This window comes from Ascaphus truei, chromosome 21 (assembly GCF_040206685.1).
Source record: "Ascaphus truei isolate aAscTru1 chromosome 21, aAscTru1.hap1, whole genome shotgun sequence".
NCBI lineage: Eukaryota > Metazoa > Chordata > Amphibia > Anura > Ascaphidae > Ascaphus > Ascaphus truei.
This window is the reverse complement of record NC_134503.1, coordinates 17305013-17325758: the sequence shown is the minus strand read 5'-3', so window position 1 is coordinate 17325758 and position 20746 is coordinate 17305013. Positions and strand designations below refer to the sequence as shown.

Here is a 20746-nt window from a genome sequence, read left to right as displayed (position 1 = left end):
CATGTGGTCTCCAATGCAAGTTTAGGCCGCGATTATAGTGGCGGCATGCACGCACGTGACTCTGCGCGCCACCGGAACAAACTAATGAATACCAACGAACGCACACAGTGCACGCGATTATAGAAAATACCACTGGATTTGTTTTTGCGGCACGACGGCCGCGTCACGTCAGTGGTTCAGCCAATGAGGGTGAACCACTCAAGGGACGCCAGGCCTCCCTGTCGCTTCCTGATCGCCTTCAAGCTTGTTTCGCGCGTGACGTCACGTGCGTACGGCCACTTTAAACGCGGCCTTAGACCGCATTTATCATGTCACACTACAGATCCCTCTATCAGGAGAGGGGACTCGCCGAGAGTTTTTGCATGACTTGTGCCTGGCAAATTAGTTAATTTGGGGGGGAAGGGGGGGGCTTAGAGCCAGTTTGTAGGCAAGTTGCTCCCCTTCCTGCACCGTGCCTGGGGCAACTTTCCCAGCGGCCACCCACTATCAGTCACCTTGGATGATGAGCGGGGAGGAAAGACAGGTTATTTGTGTCCAATTTGCCTGCTTTTCAAAAAAGAATGACTTGTCACACATTTTCAAACTTCTCTCATTCTTTCGCAGAGGTTGCATGAAATCGCGCACTTTCACATTTAGTTACAGTATTTGAGAAATTCAAACTATTTTTTTTAAACTGAAGGCAGTTGATATTATTTGTTGTTGTTTCTTTTAGGTTCTTGATCTCCATGACAACCAGATTACGACACTTCCTGTCGATATTGGTCAGCTGACTTCCTTACGGGTAAAGTGAGCAACCGGATCAAAAAGCAGTGGGGCTCTGGACCAAACGAAAATGGCCTTTAGTGCTGGAGGGACCTGCAACACATTGGGGGGGGGGAGGTGGGGGTTGGAGGAGGAGATGTATCAACGCGAAGAAAGTGCGAATATAATTTTATTTTGCCGCACTGCTCCATTATCTGTTTGCAAATTGTTAGCCAGAGAAGTTTACGCTACCTCAGACCTGGCAGATTTTCGAGACGCAAATACGAGATAAAATAGTGACGCGCGGAAACATAGAGTGTGATCCGTATCAATATAATCTATACATCATGTAATGCCTTCCCAACGCCTCCTACTGAAACACCCCAAATCGCGAGCTGACTCACGCAGGGCAGAAATGGAATGAAAGACCTTGATACATTGACGCAAGATGGAGATGAAGCAGTTCGCGGACATTTTGATACAAAATTATAAAAGGGAGTTTCCCAGAAAATTATAATCGTAAAAAAATAAATAAAATAAAGAATTCTTACTGTAAAAGTGGTACAAAAACAGCCCCTGTGCGTGTGTTCCCTATAAACTTCCCCTAAGAAAAACAAGGGCGTGTTACTGATCGGAAGAGGTGGGCACACTTTGCCAACCATGTATTATTTGTCATCTTAACTCTGTGCCCAGGACATACTTGAAAACGAGCGGTAACTCTCAATGTGTTATTTCCTGGTAAAACATTTTATAAATAAATAATAAATAATGCTAAATATACAGCAAAATCATGGATGACGCAATCATTCAGAGAATTCAAAGTGTTAAATACATAATAATAACTTATCTTTGTAGTGTTACTGAGTAAAAGGACAAATATATCTTTATACAGCATAAAAAGGCTTATTAAAACGGGCTTGTGGCGTACTGAACGCTATGTTGTACACCTGAATTCTAATAGCCTTTAGCAGGGCTGTTACCAATATACTTTGGCCTGCAAAAAAATCCGTAAAAAACGCATAAAACACACAATCTATGTTTTGGCACAAAATGCGGAAGTACCAAGCTATCCAAAGTGTTTTTACACTCGGTGCATGGTGCCCTCGCAAGCAAATGTATATATTCATAGCCAACTCGATTTGGTTGATAACTTGACAATACAACATACCGGTTTTCTTGCTACAACTAAAATTTAGCTCCCGCCGCAGTGTTCAACCAATCACAGTAAAAATTGCTAGAAGGGATGCTGGCGCGAGAGGTTGTCTGTTTCCGTTTTCCCGCGGGGCGAACGGCTGGCTGCGTTGTGGTGGGGGCTGTTTACGGCGGCAAATTACGTGTAAATGTATTGAAAATCGCAGAAGTTCTTTAAAAAAAAAAAAAATCATGGTAAAAGCTTCAAATATCATGAAATGCGTCACATAGCCTGTCATCCGTTTGGATGCAGAAACGGGTAAAATTCGTGAAAACGGCCGCCCTGCGCTGCAGAAAAGATTGAACCGAGATTTGTCATTTAAAAGGCTTCCTTTTTTGTAGAGTATTGTGAACGTTTTAACGTCTTTTCATTTTATACCAGTCGTTCTCATTTTTTTTTTTTTCTTCTCCATTACAGGTGTTAAACGTTGAAAGAAACCTCTTGAGCTCCCTTCCTGCGTCCACTGGAGACCTTATCCAGCTCCAGACCCTCAATGTGAAAGGTACAAGCACAATATCACAGTATGGATAGATGGGGGGGATTTTAGAGCTCAGAGTGTGTTCATACATGCGGGTAAAATGTCACTTTGAATTATAATTTGTTTATTGACGTGTGTGAATACCAATGGTAGTCACGGTCTTTTCATAAGCTTCCCCCGGGTGCGGCCCTGTTTTCAGCAGATATTCTGCGTTCTTCACAAGCCCTGTTATCAGATGGAATAGATTCAGCGACAGGTAGAACAGGAACATCGGAACTTCAAACTCACATGGAAGTAATTTATTCCACCCAGCTTGTGACTTCTCATGGGTGCATCTTTGCAGTTTCCCCATATTACAGTTCCTGGTTCTTTTGGCCTTTTGGAAGGTCAACTTGCTTATAGGAGCAATCCCACAAAGCCAGCGAGAAAAGACAAAACCCTACATTTTTGTAAGGAATTTAACCATCTAATTGGCTTCCTTGAAAATAATCAAAAAGTCATGGAAGTAAAGATGTTATTGCCTTGATAATTATTTAGAAATTGCAGTTCTTTGGGGGCCTCCGAATGGAGTGTTTGTCAATAAAGTGAATTGTGTTACTCTCTCTTTCCATCCTGTCTTTATCTGAGAGCCAATAAAGATAAGGGGAGGAGGAGAGGGGGGCTCTGCCTGTGCAAACTCTTGTTGAGCATACAGCGTTTGATTAAAGGGAGAAGCCAGTGGAAATCACATCCCTCCCAAGGAGCTTATTCATTAAACTGTAATAAGTGAATTTCTGGACGAAAACAGCCATTTTGTCACAGATTTTGTATCTCGCTGTATTCATTAAGCCCTTACTTATTGATCCATGTGAGAGACGGATTTATTTCTTTCTTTTTGCACTTATTTTTTTATTGACATTTTTCAAATGGGATACAGATAAAATAGGAGCATTAAGGATGTCATACAACAAAACTGGGGGGCACACACGGTCCGGACTCACGGATATATATAACGAATGGTCAAATTGTTGGGGTCCTTCTCGACATCCCACATTACTTCAACAACTAAATAATAATGGGCACAACAAAACAAAGGGGAAAATGGGGGGGGGGGGGGGGGGGGGGTGGGGGTGGGGGATACCGGGGAAGGGGGCAGGGTGGTAAACATCCTTTAAAAAAAAAAAAACGGTATAGAAATAAGGCAAACGCACTAAATTTCCTATTTATGAGCTATAACTAGAATTTTTATATACTTTTTCATATTTTCTTTTCCCCCTAGTTTTTCCTGTTATTATTGATTTTACAGTTGCATTTTCGAAGCGCCCCCTGATTTGCGTGATTGATTGATTTATTTAAGGAAGCATAGTGTGCCATTGCAGGGCTACTTGTGACTGGACACTGAGGGCTGTATTTGCTAAGCAGTGCTTCTCCATAACACATTGGACGACCCCTTACAGGCCCTTCAAGTGAATGGGCTGTGGCTTCTGTCGCCTGAATCCACTGAGGACTTTGGGAAGGCCCCTTGTTGAACGTTTGGCAAAAAGAAAATAAGTTGAACTCTTTTTGTGCGTCAATGTCTCTGTCTTCGCTCCAGCTGTTCACATTTTGCAGAGCCGGCGTGATGGCGGTGCAGTCGCACCGAGCCCCGCGGTTACAGGCGCCTCTCGCTCTTCCCCACCACCATTGAACTTGTTGCCGGGGGGAGAGCGCGGGGCCTCTGTAACTCTCTTACCTTCTCCTTCGCCATCTCTTCCTGCAGGGTCTCTCATCATGGCGCCATAGCAACGTGACGTCCCGTTGTCATGGCAAGGTGCCGCCATTTGCCGTGGCGGCGCCATGATGAGGTACCCCGCAGGAAGAGATGGAGAAGGAAGAAGGTAAGAGCTCCAGCACCGAGCCCCGCAATATTCCCAGGCGGCCCCATGAAACGGGCCAAATGCGCAGGATCACCCCCGTAAGCATCCCGTTTCGGCGAAATCTCCGGCGCATCAGACTGTTTAACCCTCTGAGTGCCGGGGGGGATGTCGTGGTATCTGAGTGCCACTGCGGCCATAAGTCAGGAAACTGATGCTCTCCGGCAGCTCCATGGGAACGCAGAACGCGATTTTAACCCGAAAAGAAACCCAACCCTCTCCGGGCATGGCGTACTCACTATGTCACGAGGCCCCTAGAGTGGCAGACCCTATGACATAGTGACCTGCGTCTTGGAGAACCCAAATGGTTAATCGGCACCTTCATCAAATGTCTCTTCTCTTGGCATCTCTAGGGAACAAACTGAAGCAGTTACCCCAGACTGTGAAGGGGTTACGTTGCCTCCGCACCTTAAACGTCAGCGAGAATAGGCTGCAGGAGCTGCCGGCGACACTGGCTCATGTCCGGACACTGGAGGTGAATTCGCCGTTTTCTATTTGATCCCATATTTATTTAAAGTATTCCTATATGTAAAGTTTTTCAGCTCCCACTGGCAGTTCTTAAAGGTGTTGTAGGGCCCCCCAAAAATTAAGTACATAATGTAACAAACTCATTGGCTTCCTTAAACTAATCTAACGGTGCTAAAAGCAAAGCGTTGTTTGATTTTGTTTCTCTAGAAATAAATTATACATTGCATTTCTTAGGGGCAGCCGAGGGGTTTCTCATTACCTTTAACTCACCTTGTCCTTATAGAATAGAGACGGTAAAGGGAGGGGGAGAGAGGGGGCTCTGCCTGTGCAAACTCTTGTTGAACACACAGTGACATGAGACACAGGGGACCAGTCGGAGGAAATGAAATCTCTCCCAAGTCTCACCATATTTACAAACCCACTATGAAATGAAATCACACTGGTCCTGGGCGGGGATACCACTTTAAAGCACAACCATGAAAAATATCCTATTTCTGTAGAATCCAAAATATTCTTCTGGAGGCCCAGTGTGGGGGTCTAGTGACGATTAAGGGGCAGCGTTCGTGACCTCATGGGGCCAAACCTCACACCGTGGCATGTATGCAGGGAGGGTCCTCCTCTTCCATTCATATTGTGCTCTGAACACAATCTCCCCTAAAAAAAGGCATGGTGAGCCGCCAGTGTGCCCGTCCTCATGATGTCCAGGGTACGTCATTTTGGACACCCTAAGGGTTAAGGCAGCAAACCAGGCCCCCCCCCCCCCTTTCTCTCAAATTTTTGTTAGTACCTTTTTTTTTTGTTTGATGAAATTGGCACCAGGAAATCTCTATTGCTATTTTTATACCCGGGAACCCTACGGTTCATGAGACCATTACCTTTTTATGTACCTGTGTTTCTGGTTCCTGTGGCTGCGAGCCACGCCTCACTGGCCAATCAGAAGCCGTAATGTCATCAGGGCATGAAGACGCAGCTTCCTGGTGGATTACCCTGGCAGCTATCTTTAATTTTCCTTTATTTAACTGGCACACAAACGGGTAAATACCTTGGAAACTGGAGCTCAGAATATCGCCATTCGGCTGCAGGGGACCGCCGGTTTTAATACAGTATATAAAAAAAATCCCCCCCTGAAATGGGAGGATTGCTGCTTTTTTAAGCTGCTTTTCCACTTTGTAGACCCTATCTCTGGATGCCTCAGCCATGGTGTTCCCTCCAGCGTCTGTGTGCAGTGAAGGGACCGAGGCCATCCAGCAATACCTGTGCAAAGGTAAGAAGGAACGGCCAGAGCCAATGGGCCGGATTAACTAAGCTCTGATCAGTGAGGTGGGAGTTTGGTGAATATCCCTCGGTGTGTGCGCCTCACAAAGCCGCCTGATTTTGAAAAAAAATTTTTTTTAATTTAATTGGCAATACTGCGTAACTGTTTTGAGCACTATCCAAACCCGCCGTGTCTCCCGGTACTTACAGATGTAAGACTGGCTGTTCTCTGTGCCGTGATCGTGTGCGGACGCCGGACCCCATTGCCGCACGAACGCAGCCTCGAAAGCAGTAAGCGGCTTGGCTGGATTAACCCCGCGGGGGTAGATGCTTCTGAATGGGATCCCCGCAGTGCTAATCCTCCCGGGCCAGCCACCAGTCTGGAAGAGCTGTGCAGAGGGGCAGAAGCAGTCTGTCTCTCTCTGTCTCCCCGAGCAGTCAGTCCGGGCTGTACTGCCCCTTAATGATGTAGATGCCCGAATATGGGTATCTGCGTCATGAGGGGGTTACTATAGAACCATATTCAGACATCTATGTCATAAAGGGGGTTGGACAGGACATTTAAATGTCCTGTCCAACCCCCTTGATGGCATAGTTCAGTGGTGCGCAACTTTTTGTTTTAGCCGCGACCCCTACATTTAAATGTCCACTACACGAGTCTCCCCCTCCCTCGCTCACTCTCTCTTTCTCTCTCTCTCTCCCTTTCTCTCCCTCCTTTTCACCCTCCCTGTCTCTGTCTCCCCAGCAGAAGCAGCAGCAGTGTCTCTGGCTCCATTCAGTCAGCCTGGCTGATGTCGTAGATGCCCAAATATGGATATGCCCATAATCGGGCATCTAGAATGTCATCCAGGGGAGACCGAGACACGGAGGGAGCTAAGGGAGAGAGACACGGAGGGAGCTAAGGGAGAGAGACACGGAGGGAGCTAAGGGAGAGAGACACGGAGGGAGCTAAGGGAGAGAGACACGGAGGGAGCTAAGGGAGAGAGACACGGAGGGAGCTAAGGGAGAGAGACACGGAGGGAGCTAAGGGAGAGAGACACGGAGGGAGCTAAGGGAGAGAGACACGGAGGGAGCTAAGGGAGAGAGACACGGAGGGAGCTAAGGGAGAGAGACACGGAGGGAGACACTGCTGCTGCCGTAGTGCAAGTTAGTTTCTTTAGTTTCGGTCAGAAGATTAACACTGCCTGGGTCCTTTGCGACCCCCAATGGGGCCGCGACCCATAGGTTGCGCACGTCTAACGTAGATGACCGAATATGGTCCTATAGTATCCTCCCTCCATGATGTATATACAAATATTCGGGCCTCTACATCATCAAAGGGCAGGACAGACCAGACTGATACAGCCCAGGACTTCTCTCTGAGAGGACAGTGACGGGCAGCCAGTATCGCCTGCATCACCTGAACGCGCCCGTGGAAAACACGTGAATTCCAAGCGCAGGTGTGGCTCACGAACACCACTGCTGTTACTGATCGGCTCAGCAATGCGCTGCAGGCTTCTCTTGCAGTGAAGCAGCCTGGGTAATTTGCGACCACCTTAAAAACCCACTACGTGAGCGTAGCAACTTTTTCAAGTTCCATATACTCGTATAATCCTAAGAGGAAGTCCAATACACTTATACTCGAGAGGCCAAATATTCTATTGCTCCTAGATGATGGGCAATATACTTATTACATATTTATATACTCCAACAAGAACGCCATGTATGCATACACTCCTAGAAGGAGGACCAGGTACTTATATTGTTCTCGATGAAGTGCAGTATAGTTATAAACTCTTTGGTGGAGGACCGTATCCTCCTAAAAAGGAGTGTCAAATATGTGTATGCACCTTGAAAGAGGGTCATATACTGTACTTCTATCCTCCTAGAAAGAGACCAGTATACTTGAATATTCTTAGAAAGAAGGCAATATACTTATATAAACGTAAAAGGGTTGCCATATACTCCCAGAAGAAGGGCCATATACTGAAATACTACTAGAAGGAGGCTGATCTACTCATGTATAGGGTGCCAGGTGTATGCATTTACAACTACAAAGATGATCATATACCGGCATACGCCTAGAAGGCAGCCATATACTGGTATGCGCCTCGAAGGCAGCCATATACTGGTATGCGCCTAGAAGGCAGCCGTATACTGGTATGCGCCTAGAAGGCAGTCGTATACTGGTATGCGCCTAGAAGGCAGCCATATACTGGTATGCGCCTAGAAGGCAGCCATATACTGGTATGCGCCTAGAAGGCAGCCATATACTGGTATGCGCCTAGAAGGCAGCCATATACTGGTATGCGCCTAGAAGGCAGACATATACTGGTATGCGCCTAGAAGGCAGCCATATACTGGTATGCGCCTAGAAGGCAGCCATATACTGGTATGCACCTAGAAGGCAGCCATATACTGGTATGCGCCTAGAAGGCAGCCATATACTGGTATGCGCCTCAAAGGCAGCCATATACTCGTATACGCCTAGAAGGCAGCCATATACTGGTATGCGCCTAGAAGGCAGCCATATACTGGTATGCGCCTAGAAGGCAGCCATATACTGGTATGCGCCTCAAAGGCAGCCATATACTGGTATGCGCCTAGAAGGCAGCCATATACTGGTATGCGCCTAGAAGGCAGCCATATACTGGTATGCGCCTAGAAGGCAGCCATATACTGGTATGCGCCTCAAAGGCAGCCATATACTAGTATGCGCCTAGAAGGCAGCCATATACTGGTATGCGCCTAGAAGGCAGCCATATACTGGTATGCGCCTAGAAGTGCAAGAAAACAAAACAATGGACTGTAAATATAAGGAGCATGTAAGCAATTAATCCCCTGAGTGAGAGCTTCTCCTAACCTGACGCGTTTAACTTTGTCAAAGGATACATCTTGGATACCCAGTCTGCGTATGCAATTAGATCAATTAAAAACAGGTGTAGTACAAAAAAAGGGAAAACGCAATTAGCGAGGTAAAGAATACCTAGATAAATATAAATCGGCACGCATAAATATAACTACTATTAACCAAAAGGACAATAGTAGTCATGCAAATGGAGGAGTCCAAAAAAGAGAAATACACATGGAAAATGCTAAACCCCGGAGAAAAGATATATTAATATATTAATATTAAAAGTAATAGCCATTGTTTGAATGTCCTCTTCTTCTTTCTTCCCCTTCCTATGAATTGGGGTATGAGAGATTGATTATGAAAACAGCTGTCATTAGTTATTTCTGATAGTAAAGAATGTGGCTAATTCAAATAATAGAGTTTGTAATAGATAATATTACAACAACTGTTGAGATGTATTTATAGAAATAAGAGGTGTGGTTAACTGCCAATAAGTGGCTGAGATTTATTGTAGGCAGCTGTTAGCCGTTTCTGTGAACACGAGAATTTGGGACGTTCGCTATCTGAGACACACTTTCTTCCTTGTAGGAAAGATGAGGGGTGACTTTGTCACGTAGACCAAACATGTAAAGACCATATTCAGAGATAATATTAAAGTTGCAGACAAGCAATATCCTACATGTGCATTTTTAAAAAAAATTAATCAGTTCTGTACTATGAGAAAATACTTGTAGTAGTTTTTTTTTTTTAAACTCTGAATTACATTTTTAATGTATTATAATGTAACAAGCATTTTTGTTTCTATAGCGACCATTTACAAAGTCATATCCCCTTCCTCTTCTGAACAGGCTCTGGCACACCCCTTTTTGAGCCCTGCCCTCTCTCTAGCAGTGCACCAGTTGTATCTAGTGACTGCCTGGTCACACGATCTTCCCCATAGAACTTTGCCTCTTTGGTCCTCTTCTGCTGCACTGACAGCCATTTAGTGAACCCCGAGCCGAATCTTTGCCGATCGATCACAGGAGAACAGATCGATCGGCAATTTAGCTAATTACCTATCATTGTGTGGATTGCATTGATGCACATATTTAAGGGTTGTTTTTTTTTAGCTGCAGCTTTAAGGTAGAATAGCTGCGTGTGTAGTTTATCTGCATAAAAGCTGGACAGAATTGCAAATCAGGTAGCAAACGAGGAAGGATAACATCAGGAGAGAGGATTCATTCCAGAGACAGAAGGTATACATCTTTGAAAGCATGGACGACAAGTCACCATTTTTGAAAGCACATGCCATGTTTGCTGTGAAATACCATATATCTGTTATATTTGTGTAATACTCGGGACAATAAATGTTTTTTTATGAGATGAAATTGAATGCAGACATTTGATATCAGGGAACAAAATCTAACGGTCAAAAGAGGAGATTTTACAGACATCGTCGGGCTCTTTATTAAAACCACTCGGTGAACGTGTTTGCAAAGAAACGAAACCGGGCAACCGTCTCTTCTGCATAGGGTGTCAAACAGGCCACCTCCACATACAGCAACCAGGACAGGCTCAGTGCCTCGTACGGACACAAAAGACGGGTTACCACAATGATGGGCAACTACATTCTTGGGAGCTGGATGATTAACATCTCTCTCTGAGCGCTAGATGTTTCAACTCTCTCTTTAAGCAATTGTCCAATTGTCCGGCCTACAATTTGTAGCCCACACCTACACAGTAAAAGATAAGTAAGAAAGTTAGTGTGGCAATAAACTAATCAATCATAGTGGAACTTCCTCCTATTTTCAGAACAATTAACAACTTTGGAAGTATTATTGAAGTAACAATACTTACAAATTTGCCTTCCATATTTGAATTATGCGCAAGTTTTCATAACGTTTATGTTCCAGCTGAAAAGACCAGGGGGAATATTAGAAGCTGTCGTTCGGGGGTCACACGATCATCCAATAACAGTACTGAGCAGTGCTTGTCTGGGGTAGCCTGAAGAGCACCTGTACTGAACAAAGTAATACAAGCTGTAGAAGAACGATCGTATGCACGTCTATCTTCAGGGGGTAATTCTATTAGAAACTGGTTGGGCCGTTTTCAACCAAATCGCCATTGAAGTCTATGGGGATTTGTGACCAAAAATGGTCCAAAAGGCCTATTTGGCATATACAGAATAAGGCCCTTAGGCATTCATTGCTAGGTTTGCAGACCATCTGAATGTAATGCCGATGTATCTTCCCGTAACACCCAGGTATGGAAACCCTGTTCCATGCAGAGGTCAGTGAGCTCTCGGGCGTGTTCACTTACCTGTAGAAGTGAGTGCTGTGTGTCTTCTTTTTGCTTCTCTGTGTCCATCACGGTTCTCTGTGTGTTCTTTGCCTAGAGGTTGGCATCGAGTACTGCTCTCCCTCTCAGTACCTGCTCTCTGTGCTGGAAAACGTCGACGATGCTGCAGCAGACATGGTGGATAGGAGCCTGTTGAAGTCCTTGAAAGAGGAGACGGAGTGGCAGGTAAGACATGTTCCAAGTGGATTAAATGCTGTAAAGTAGTGGTAGTGAGTCTCACTTCAAAAGATTCTGTTTGGTTTTTTTAACAGCTATTTTGCCCCTATATTGCAAATATAAATATCACATGTGAGCACATTCACACGTCTCAGACAGATCTGCCACCCTGCCTTTCCCCATTATCTCTTAGCATACGATGCTTCCACTGCAGCCAGGGATTCTGGGAAATGACATGTAACATAGCATCCAGTGGCCCTTATTTTGTAAGGTGTGATCAGCGCCGATGATGTGCTATTGTACGAAAACCCCATTGACTTTAATGGGACTTTTTCTGCGATAGCATGTCATCGCTTATCACACCTTACAGCAGGGGAGCGCAATCTTTTTTCCCTGCGCCCCCCTGCTGGCTGTTCCTCTCTCCGCGCCCGCCCCCCTCTTACCTCGGCTCTGGCGTCATGACGCCGCATTGCCATGGTGGCGCGTCTCCGGAGCCAAGTTAAGTGCAGTTTACAGAGGCCTTCACCGCTTTCCCGGCACTTAATTGAAGTGCCTTCGGGAAGCGTGCAGGGCCTCTGTGAACCCCGCAACCCCCGCAGACAATCTCGCGCCCCCTGGGGGGGCGCACCGCTGCCTTACAGAATAAGGGTCAGCATGTCACTTTTTGCTTCTTGTTAACATGTACAATACCTCAATAAGCTTATGCTTTCTTTGTAATTGTCACATTTCTCTTTTGTTCTGGATCATATCCTGCCGATTACCCCAAAAAGATCCAAATAAAACGTTTTCATTCATTTAAAAAATATATAAATATCTAAAAATGATAAAAAGATTTCCCCCCCCCCCCCTTTGGCCCGCAAAGATGTGTAGAATAAACCATGTGTCCCTCGTACTGAAAGGTTTGGAGACCACTGGCGTAGAGGATACTTTTCACGTGTTCTTTTGCAGCAGATGATATCATTTTATCTACCTAGGGCTACATATACACATCCAAATACACATCCATATACACATGGGACCATCACGGTGCGATTATAAGTGTATTATTCCTAGAGCGGGGGAATATCTGTGTCCGTATTTAATTGCATCGGGACACCACATGGTTTTTGACTTTTTTTATTTTTCTTCTCAGAACAAATTCTCTGAATACGAAAGGAGGAAGGTGAGTTTTGCATGGGGGTGGGATGCGGGGGAAACCCGAGAGCCCTCTGTCCCCTACTGGCCTTAGTTCACCTTCGTCCTAGGATGGAGAGCCCCCTTTAAGAAATGGTTCATTTTCCTGAAATTAAGATGTAGTCCTGGGTATATAGGATATCTGTACATTTCCTGTTTTTTAGGAACAGAAAATGCTGGAAAAACTGGAATTTGAGCGGCGTTTAGATCTGGGGCAGAGAGAACATGCTCAGCTTCTCCTGCAGAGCAACTCCCAGAAGGATGAGATGCTGCAGACCGTGCGAGAGGTGAGTGAAGACGCTGAAATCCCAATGGAAAACAGGGTTGCCTTTGAGAGTGAGAAGCAAAGATCTAGAGCATCCTTGGGTTGCCCGGACACCCCTCCAGGGTTCCCTGCAATTTTTAGGTTGTATGTAAATTGTACGATATACAGAAGCATTTACAATGCATCTGATCTCAGACGCGCTATTAGAGAGGGTTGGGGTTCCTTACAATGCATCTGATCTCTGACGCGCTATTAGAGAGGGTTGGGGTTCCTTACAATGCATCTGATCTCAGACGTGCTATTAGAGAAGGTTGGGGTTCCGCAGAATTTTACAATATAATTATAGGGTTTGTTAACCACAAAAAGGTTGGAAACCGCTGATCTACAGAAACATTCCAGCCTAACTCCCAGTCACCATGGGATTTCTGCCACGTCCTTGTTTTCTGGTACTGGTCACCGGTTGGTTGTAAATAACCAGGCATTTCTATGGGGAATAGAGATTTGGAGAACTGCTCCTGAGCTAGAATATCCTGGGACATGCAGTTAGGTTGGCAATCCTGATTTTGTAAATCAGCAGCAGAAAAATGCCCTAGGGCCATGTAGTCTGGCCATGTCCAATGTAAAAACATGATTTGTTATGTTCAATATTTCCTAAGTGCAGTCCCACATAATAATAATAATTATATTTTATGCATATAATGCAGAGATCTGTACATAGAATTTTGCTGATACACCAATTCCCCAAAGAGCTTGCAATCGAAATGTTGATGCCTGTGGCATAGCAGGGCAAGGTGACTTTCCCGTGGTCACAAGGAGCAGACACTAGGATTGTTATCAGGTTCCCCCACTTCAGCGTATGTAGAATGGAGAGTGAACTCCGGACACCGGTGCTCTAGAGTCACACACACAGGCACTGTACTCATGAATAATAAACGTATCAATCTTGCAACAGTTCAAATCCACTTAGATATAAGCGTATTAAAAGGGCTCCATATGTGCAATAAAGTCTCAATCCTCAGGAAGGGGGCTAGAATGTGGTAAGGAGCAGGGGTCAGCTGAAGACACACATGTATAATATACAGCTCCGCCACTACCCTCACAGATCCTGGCGTCCAACGCACAACCCAAGAGCCCCTGAGGGCGAATTACTCACAAAACTTGACCCGTCGATTTCGCTGATCAAACGCCGTAATCCGGGATCTGATGTCTGTGCAGTGTCGGCGTGCTCCAGCCTCGAAATCAGAGGAGAAGAAGGAAGTATGGCGGTTCACAGCCGTCCGTGTGGGTAATGAAAAAGCGCAACTGATGAGTTAAAAAGGTAACTTTTAATGTGCACTAGACATGTACAAAAACGCCACAAAAAACTCTGACGCGTTTCGTCCTGTAACTAGGACTTTGTCAAAGAGTAACTAGTAAAAGCCCACAGTGACTCTTATGTGGTGGTGCCAAGCTTCTTTTGGTTTTTTTTTACAAGTTACAGACCTTTATTCTACCACAGATTTACTGGTTTTGTTACATCTATAAAACCTCTTTTTTGAAATTTTTTTATTTCTTTTTTCTTGTTTCTTTATTATATGTTTTTATATTATTCATATTTATGTTTTTGTGGCCACGTGTGGTTCCCGTGAGGTGATGCCTTTGTCTTCTTATAGGAGATGCAATTTACTTCTTTCTCCTTCCTATTTTTTACTCCGATTTATATGATTATGTAGCGGCTGGGTCTATGATGACGTATTAATCAAGTACAACCAATCAGAAGCTTGGCACCACCACATAAGTCACTGTGGGCTTTTACCAGTTACTCTTTGACAAAGTCCTAGTTACAGGACGAAACGCGTAAGAGTTTTTTGTGGCGTTTTTGTACATGTCTAGTGCACATTAAAAGTTACCTTTTTAACTCATCAGTTGCGCTTTTTCATTACCCACACGGATGGCTGTGAACCGCCATACTTCTTCATTCTTCTCCCCCACCTCAGCGGGCTACTCTTTCAACCCGTAAAGCTGGACCCTAAAAATTGTCCTTCCATATTTTTTTTTTATCCTGATCAAAAAAAAACAAAACAAAAAAAAAACCTTATTTTAAAATCCTTTAGAAAAAGATTCATTTCAAAACGAGCGCTCACACATTGCTTTCCCTTTTTGGTTTTCCAAAGCCAGCTGTCTCACTCAGCCCTGATCACTGCATCTTAGCAATGTTGTATTCTATTCAACTTTTGCAACAGAGCAACTTTTGACACGTTTCCCGGATGGATTTACCAAAGCTGGGGGCTTTGGCTCAAACTGGACTTTTAAACATAGAAGTTGTCAGCCAATAAGAACCACTTGAGCCACCTGGTCTGCCCATTCTCCCATGTGCTGAAACCTCCGTACCCCAGAAGATCACCTGGTTTGTTTCATATTTAGCGTAGCATTGTATTTGGCAGCATGGTAAACAGGACTGACACTTCTTGCCCTTTTGCCAAAGGAGCAGTCGAGGATGGAGCGGGGGCTGCACGAGCACCATCGCCAGCTGCAGAGCGAGAGGCAACAACTTCAAGAGCAGCTAAAGCAGATGGAGCAGGGAATTTCCATTCGCATCACCAATCTGCTGGAGGAAAACCACAGGTCAGGGACCTCTTCACCTGCTGGATCCCATATATAACACGGGCACAATCTATCTGTTCAGACCCGCTCATCTATTAGGGAGACTCTCATACTTTGGTAGAAAGATGTGTCCCCGATATTAAAGGACCTAAGTGAAAGACGTGTTAACGGCTACAATCTAACTGTGCCCCCCTGCCTGCGCTCCCCCCCCTGCTCGCGCCCCACTCCTTACCTTGTCTTTGGTGTCAAATGACGCCGCGTTGCCATGGCAACTCGTCACCGAAGGTAAGGGACGCTGCAGAGGCCTCACGTAGTCCTCCCGGCATTTAATTGCAACCGCCGCACCCCTCCTGAAAAATCTTGCGCACCCCTGATCTAGATGGCGGACTCCTTTCTAACCACAATCTTGACACCTTTAAATTATTTCAAATCATTTTATAGTTTGATTGGAACAACAGTGAGCTGAGAATTTGGGGGAAGGAGGAGGGGGGCAGTGGTTTGATTTCCTCTGCTTTTTATCTGTGTTCAACAAGAGATTGCACAGACAGACACCCCCTCTCTCACCCCTTTCTCCCCCTCCCCTTCTCTTTATTGACTCTCGGATAAGGACAGGTGAATGAAGAAAATACCTTTTTGATTAACAAACACTTTACCATTCAGAGGCCTTTAAGGAATTCAATTTGTAAGTGATTTCCAGAAAACAAAGAAGCCAAACCTTTGTTAGTTTAGGGAAGCCAAGTAGATTGTTAAATTGTTTATAAAAGGTTGTTTTTTTGGGGGGGGGGGGGGCGAATATGTATGATTGCATTGATAACATCTCGTCATTCACATGCATATCAATGAAGGATTAAGGGCATAGACCATGGATAGGGAACCTACAGTACAAGACGAATTTGCTTGGTACGTGACCTAAGCATGTCCAAGGCTCTTGTAGGCTGACGCACTAGTCGCCTCATTAGGCCGCAGCATCAGATGATAATGCCCAAATTAAGCAACATACTTTACAGCGATGTGTAAGGTCCCAGAAGCTTGGCCCATTGCTGTGCCTTTCACACAACACTGTGTGTTGTATTTAATTTAAGTTGCTGTCCTAGTTTCTGCCATCGGAGGTAATCTTACCAGGCACTCGGAAAATGTATTGCATTTGTTTTTTTTTTACTATTATGGCACGGAAGCTCACAAAGGTTTGCCATCTATCCCTGGCAAAGATTCTTATTTAATAGAGAGAAGCAGCAAACCTGCATGGGACATTGACTTCCACTCAAGTGGATGGAGTTAACATATTAATAACCATGTGTTAATGGCTTCTCTTGCTATTGAAATGTAGGAACCTTTTTGGCCAAAGTGTATAAGCCTTCAAGGCATGACCATAATATCGCAGATCCTAAACACTAACTGATCATCCTCCCCTTAATTATAGAGGTAAATAAGGATTTTAACCCTTTGGTGTTGGGACCTGCGATATTATGGTCGTGGCTCGCAGGCGTTTACGCTTTGGCCAAAGAGTTAACTAAATGACCCTTTTTCAAGAAATATCTAGGTATTTCACTGTATATTTTTGTCACATTGGATGTTGCTCTGGACTTCTTTGTTTCTTGTTTTATACAATCAGCCACGCCCAGTAGCACTCCTTTTGACACTTATATACATATATATATAGTGGTCATTTGGGGGGGGGGGGGGTTCTGAGAGCTTGCTGGGTATCTGTGTGTATTGAAATGTAGGGTAAGCTTCCCCTCAGTTACGCTCTTCGCTTTGTCATCGCTGTTGTTACGGATACGAAACTTTGAATGTAAAAGAGACTCTTGATTTTTACTTTGTAGACAAAAGCAAAGTGCGGATACTTTGAAATCTCTAGAGGACGAGAGGTAAGTGACTTGTTTAAATCTGTTCATGAGAGTGAATTTGAATCTGTGTGTCCACAAGGCAGACGGGGGACACAAAGCTAAAAAAAGAGCTGTACAGTACAAACATTTCTAGTCGTGATGTGAAGGACACGTAATGACCAGGTGCTTCATTCCACTCGCTGCTCAACTCCATACGGTACCCAAATCACAGCACATGGGTATAATGGGTCAGTGAGGAGATCAGTACATTGCAGACCTGTCTGCCAGCAAAGGGTTAAGGCTTAATTGTAGCTTGTGAGATTCACATTGAAAATCAGAACATGAGAGGATCAAAGAGACGCTGGCAATGGATTTAAAGCAGCAATCCCACCTACTCGTTTTTATGGGGTTTTTTTACCCCTATCCCGGGATGGAAACCAGGGGGCAGAACCGTGCTATTTTCACCCCCTTGTTCCTGACATACCAGTAAAGTTACTGGGCTTATATCTCCCTCCAGAGGAAACAAAATGGCGGCCTAATCTAGGGCCAATGGGAAAATCCGCAACATCTCTGTTTGCGGCTTCCTATTGGACGGCCATTTAAATGCCCTTTAAAAACCAGGAAGTAATACTGGTGACTTATCCGGTAAGTATCTCGGGAAGTAGGGGGGGGTCCCCGGAGCTGAAAATGTTGGGGTTCAGCTGTGGAGGTCCCAAATGTTTCAATCCGGTTAGGGAGATTGAAGCTTTAATGATGATGAATGAATGGGGTAGTAGCCAACTGTCTGGTGTAGTGCTAATGTCTGGTACTTTTCAGGATTAAGATGGAGCATCTAATGGCCATAACACAGGAAGAGACGGACAACCTGCGCAGGAAGGAGGTGGCCTGTAAGTAGAACAGTCTGTAGCGAGTGGAGGATGTGGGGTGACTGCCATACACTTGAAGATTAGAGGTTGGCTCTGTATACTATGATGAATACTCATATTGTTGCATTAACCCTTTGGGTGCCCCATGACGTGGGTTTGCTGCTTGTTTTCCAGGGGCGCGCCGAACGCCTAGGCGGGTTGCACTAACGGCTGATCGGGGGTCGTTGCTGTGAGCTGGTGCTGCGGCTCCCCAGTAGCGGCCAGCGGCTCCCCAGCGTCCTGGTCGCCTGCAATACCGTCCCTCCTCCAGTCGGTGCCAGGATCCAACTTCTGCCCGACTGGAGGAGGGAGCTGCAGTGTCCCAAGACTGGCTCCTCACCCCAGTGGGTGTGTGTGTGTGTTGGGTGTGTGTGTGTGTTGGGTGTGTGTGTTGGGTGTGTGTGTGTGTGTTGGGTGTGTGTGGGTGTGTGTGTGTGTGTTGGGTGTGTGTGTGTTGGGTGTGTGTGTGTGTGTTGGGTGTGCGTTTGAGCGCGTGTGTTTGTGAGGGGGTGGGGTCTTACCTTCTCCGGAGCTGCATCGTGTTGTCATGGCCGACGGCACATGGTGCCGTGTTGCCACGACAATGTGACGTCACATGACGCCGCAACGCTGCAGGAGGAGGGCCGCTTTTCAGGCAATTGCCCGGGCCAATGTGTACCTAAAATCCGCTCCTGGCTGAGCGTGATCTGGCCGGGAGAGGAGGGCTCTTCCGTTTACGTAATCGGGATCGGTCATATGATTCCCATGTGCCACTGTCCCTCCCGCACTCAAGTGGTTAAAGGAGCTGTCCCTCCTACCACTTTAAAGTGAACTACTGGCAGTGGCACGTTCTGTACGTTCTGTACGTTCAATGTAGGTAATTGACACTGTTTTCGAAAAAGTCACAAGTATTTTAAAGTGTTTTTGGAACTTTTAATGTCTACACAGTAACCACATTTTTACAGTCTTTACCTAACCTCTTTTGTGATGAGACAATTTCTTTCTAATCTTGAATGGAAAACAATAATTATCCGATAACGTTGGAATTAAAGAGACCGCAAGAAAATAGAAACAGACTCATTTTACACAGCGAGCAAATCGAATAAAAAGTTTCCTTTGAGGGGGATTCCAGGGGAAGCGGAGTAGATTTGATTAGGAGAGCATTTTTTGCTCGCTATGTCGGGCTGTCCATTTAGGGGCTTCACGGCGTACGACAAATCTGCGCTTCTCTAGGACCATTACGGCGACTGGAACTTTGAGCGACACATTTTCATAGGGAGTTCATATCTATAAATAGCAGATCTTAACCCGTAGAACCTATACACGTGACGCCTTAACCCTTTTAGTGCCAGGGGGCAGTGGCACTCAGCGATCGCGACGTCGACGTCAACGGCGGAGGGGGTCATCCTCTTCCGTCCCCATCTCGTTCTCCGCTCCTGTGAATCTGCCCTAGAGAACAAGTCAAGTAGGTGTGACGTTCCCTGAACATCACAAGGGAATCCAGCGTGCCGGACCTTGAGACTTTCAGTGGATGTCATAAGGGCACTCGGCCGATTAAGCGCTAGTAAGGTTTTTGACGCAGAAATATTGCTGCCACCATTCCAACGCTACAGCGGTTAGAAAGCCACGTTGCTCAAGTTCACAAAGTTGTTGTTGCCTATAGTAACCTATATGCTGAACTTGGAAATTGTGTTAGTGTGTGCAGCAACCAATTAAGGGCCATAATTACTAAGCAATGCCATTCCAGCAAACGCTTTCTGGCTTAATCCAATGAATGTCTCATGGAGAAGCACAGCTCAGTGATGTAACCTTACATTTGCATTGTATTTTTAGGTGGCCAGAGATTGCACTCCAAAAAGGTGGTATTTTTTATATCATGGACATATTAGTTGGGCTTTGTCACCATGTCCTCACCAACACGTCCGAGAACATTTGTTATTACTATTCATTTATCCAACATTTCATTTTCAGTTGGACTCTTCATCTTCTTTAGAACCTGTCACAGAAACGATCAGGGCCCATATTGACTAAACACAGTCCGACTTGAATGGTCTGTAAGGTGTCATCCAGGGTCGGAAAGGAGGTTTTTGGCAGATGACTGCTTGGTAAATATGGCCCTTAGTGCTTCATTTAATAAATCATTCCTACTTTCACGGGATTTGTACTTTCGTGAGGTCTTTCCTGATGGAGGTGAAGGAACCAACCAAAACGTTCCTGCTAAATGTTGATGAGGATCTCCTTGTGTTGTACACCCCTCGGAATCTCAGGAGGATGTGTTCATGATGTGACTTCTATTTATGCAGCTGCCATGCAGCAGATGCTGTCGGAACGTTGCAAGAACAAGTTTCTCCAAATGGCCTACGAATCTCGACGGCAGGAGATGGTCTACCAAACCTGCTCCAGGTGAGAACAGGGTGACCGAAAGAGAGGGAACTAGGGAGATTTTATGGAGAGAGATGGAGACAGAAGGGACTTGGAGATCATTGACTCTTGTTTTCCATAATTAAAGTGATATAGTAACACAAACAGAGAGAAGGCGCCTGTCGATTTTTATGGATGGGTTTCCTTAAGGATGACCTAGTAACAAAGCAATGGAAAGGCTTGTAGATCATTATGCTTGACTGAAAGTGATATATAAACACATATATGGAAAGGACCAGTAGC

The 20746-nt window shown here is 45.3% G+C and overlaps 1 protein-coding gene and 1 long non-coding RNA gene across 6 annotated transcripts in view; one reads left to right on the top strand and one right to left on the bottom strand.

The window, feature by feature from the left end:
• The window catches only part of LRSAM1 (leucine rich repeat and sterile alpha motif containing 1), a 52854-nt gene that overhangs the window by 8313 nt on the left and 23795 nt on the right, over positions 1-20746 (top strand). For 4 of the 5 annotated variants that reach the window (XM_075579175.1, XM_075579176.1, XM_075579174.1 and 1 more), the window contains 11 exons: positions 713-781; positions 2351-2435; positions 4657-4778; positions 5945-6035; positions 11233-11360; positions 12484-12513; positions 12689-12811; positions 15254-15393; positions 17196-17240; positions 18015-18085; positions 20386-20485. In XM_075579175.1, the coding sequence (XP_075435290.1) occupies positions 713-781; positions 2351-2435; positions 4657-4778; positions 5945-6035; positions 11233-11360; positions 12484-12513; positions 12689-12811; positions 15254-15393; positions 17196-17240; positions 18015-18085; positions 20386-20485 (1004 nt within the window). The remainder of the gene's footprint in view (positions 1-712; positions 782-2350; positions 2436-4656; positions 4779-5944; positions 6036-11232; positions 11361-12483; positions 12514-12688; positions 12812-15253; positions 15394-17195; positions 17241-18014; positions 18086-20385; positions 20486-20746) is intronic. The other variant, XM_075579173.1, reaches the window with a different exon arrangement.
• On the bottom strand, positions 10320-11349 carry LOC142472252 (uncharacterized). The gene is made up of 3 exons (XR_012789639.1): positions 11157-11349; positions 10695-10852; positions 10320-10570 (listed from the first exon to the last, which is right to left on the bottom strand). It is a non-coding gene; the product is annotated as an uncharacterized LOC142472252 (long non-coding RNA).